The 2,850-nt window shown below is 36.2% G+C and overlaps 1 protein-coding gene across 1 annotated transcript; it reads right to left on the bottom strand.

The window, feature by feature from the left end:
- Nucleotides 1-315: 315 nt before the first annotated feature.
- LOC309840363 (olfactory receptor 4P4-like) lies at nt 316-1,254 on the bottom strand (the record flags this gene model as incomplete). The annotated part of the gene is made up of 1 exon (XM_082682416.1): nt 316-1,254. The coding sequence occupies one exon, from the start codon at nt 1,252-1,254 to the stop codon at nt 316-318; it is 939 nt and encodes a 312-aa protein (XP_082538542.1).
- Nucleotides 1,255-2,850: the final 1,596 nt, after the last annotated feature.

Genomic DNA, 2,850 nt, shown 5'->3' with positions numbered 1-2,850 from the left:
AGCAAATGAGAAGGTTGGATTTTGTTTCAAGGAAAATAGGGATCCATATAGATTTTTTTGAGTGATCAGTGATTTGATCAGAGATGAGCTGTGGAAGAGCATTTCTTGAATTCCTCAAAACCAAGTGCTCACAACTGGAACTAACTGGACTCTTTAAAGTGCAGATTGCAATCTGAATTACAATGACTTGCTTCTTTGGCTCATACTAACTTGAAAGGTTCTTTAGTCCAGCTCCACAAAGAGAGCTCATATGCTTTCTATGAGATCACAAGTGGGCAATGCTCTGGGGACACAGGATTGAAAGCACAATGAAAATCAGCCTCTTGACTTGAATTCTGAATGTGCCATTTTGGACCACACCTTCTCCATGGCGATTTTCATCTCCATGTTTCTCAGGGTATAGATGAGAGGATTCAGCATGGGGGCAATAACAGTGTAAAACACAGAGACTTCCTTATCCTTGTTCTCACTCCCGGCAGGTAGAACATAAATATAGATACAAGGCACAAAGAATAAGATGACAACCATTACATGAGAGCTGCAGGTGGAGAGAGCTTTGCGTCTCCCTACAGAGGAGTATGTCCTAAGATTATATAATATGAGAATATAAGAAGCCACCAGGACAAGAAAAATGACAACTGCAACCATTCCTGAATTTGCAATCACTAATATACTAACAACATGAATGTCTTTGCACACCAGTTTCAAAAGAGGCTTCACATCACATATGTAGTGATCGATCTGATTAGGACCACAGAAAGGCAAGTTGAGTACCATGAGCAATAGAGCGACAGAGTGCCAAAATCCCACACCCCAGGCCATGAAGACCAACATGTTACACTTCCGCCGGTTCATGATGACCATGTAGTGCAGGGGCTTGACAATGGCAACGTAGCGGTCTAAAGCCATGGACACCAAGATGAATATCTCCACACCCCCCAGCAAGTGGGCAGTGAAGAGCTGGGCCATACAGTTGTTATAGGAAATGTTTTTTCTTGCTGCACCTAAGTCCCTGATTAGCCTGGGGACCACAGTGGAGGTGTAGCAGAGATCCATGAGGGAAAGGTGACAGAGAAAATAGTACATTGGTTGTTCGATTAGATGGCTGCAGGTGATGGTGAGTAAGATGATGAAGTTTCCCATTAAGACAGCCAGGTAGCAGAACAGGAACAAGAGGAAAAAGAGTAACTCTAGTTGCTTATTTCCCCATAGTCCTATAAAAACAAATTCTGTGACATTGTTCTGATTTTCCATGAGGTTGAGGTGAGTCCAGAGACAAAACAGAAACTTAATTTATCTGAAATGATACAGAACATATGATATTTTTAGTGATACCTTAAAAATGTTTGGAATATTTTTACATGAAAAAATATGTAGGTCACAGAGGAATTGTTTGTACTTAATGTTTGAAATCTTTCTGGTTTAAGACAACTATCATTATTCAAATGCTGTTTACTGACAGCATACTAAATCCTGGAATTTTATGAACATGTTGCATACATAATTCATAATAAACCAATAGTGTCTCTCTTAATACTTATTTATATATGGGGGAACACAAAGGAGTGAGTTCAGATAACAATACCGATCCACTTATAACTTAAGCAGAAAGCTAAGATACAAAGCTACATCTAATGGCAAATTCTATGCTCTTGAGAATGATGCTCCATAATCCACTGACCGCATGTACTTACATTTTCTACTTCCTTCAATGATATGTTTTTCTCCATCTCTTCAGTTAAAATCCAAATAACTGTAAGCAATTCAATCCTTTTTATATGCTATTAATAATAATTAATAAAGTCTTCATCTAATACCACATTCTATACATCCAGGAGAACTAAATATTTATTCTTGATTTAAAAACAAGATCAAGATTCTTAATTACAGCAGATAAATAACCTGAAGTAGTTGATCATAAATGCTGTGACTCACTTTCTTGACAGTTTGGTCAAGATTCAGGAGAGGCAGGAAATAGAGAACCAGAGGTCCAATCTGAGCATTTGGATATAGGAACATGGTGGTATTATTATATAAAAGTTTTCCCTTTTCCCAAATCATTCTATAGGTACATTTTAGAGGTTGTTAGAAACAGTGTAGAGAGCTAGTTGTTTTCTGTTGATATATTGAAGAACCCAAGGTGATTAAAGAATGTTCTGCATGTTTAGTCATCCAGTTAAGCAGCATAGCCACTTAGATGCAGTAGATCTAGGAGAAGAGAATGAATATGTTGAGCCATCACCTTTTCCCCATAACCAAATGTCCCCCACAGCAAATTCATTATTTGCCTAAAATACTATTAATGTCAACAAATAATTTTAATGGTACTAGCAATAGTGTGTTGAGGTGAACAGATCTTTCATCTACTGATCCTAAAGGGGAGTATCCAGGCTCTTGTGTTCTTACCTTTTTCTTGTTAGCACTGAGAAATTAATTCTCTCTCATCCTCCTTTTCCAGCTAGTAAGTGGAACTAAAAATACTCGATCCATTTGTCTTGTTCCAAGAACAAAATGGAGTTCATTTGAGAATATACAAAGAAAGATCTTATGGTACTAACTTGTCAAGTCTGTAGAAGAGTACTCCCAAAAATGTGTGAAGGGAAACAAACAGTTGTATAAGAAAATAGATAATATTAAGGATGGCACATATTGCATGGAGCACTGTGTGAGGTGCATAAACAATGAATTTTGGAACACTGAAAATAAAATAAAATAAAGTAAAATAAAATTTAAAAAAAATTATATATACATATATATATAATAAATAAGATATTTAAAAAATAAATTAAATGGAGCCAATAGCATAATAATGGTGAAATTTTCTGGATTTCATTAATTTTCAATTTAGAT

The sequence above is a fragment of the Mustela nivalis genome (assembly GCF_964662115.1).
Source record: "Mustela nivalis genome assembly, chromosome: 9".
Classification (NCBI taxonomy): Eukaryota; Metazoa; Chordata; class Mammalia; order Carnivora; family Mustelidae; genus Mustela; species Mustela nivalis.
This window is presented reverse-complemented; position numbering and strand designations above follow the sequence as displayed.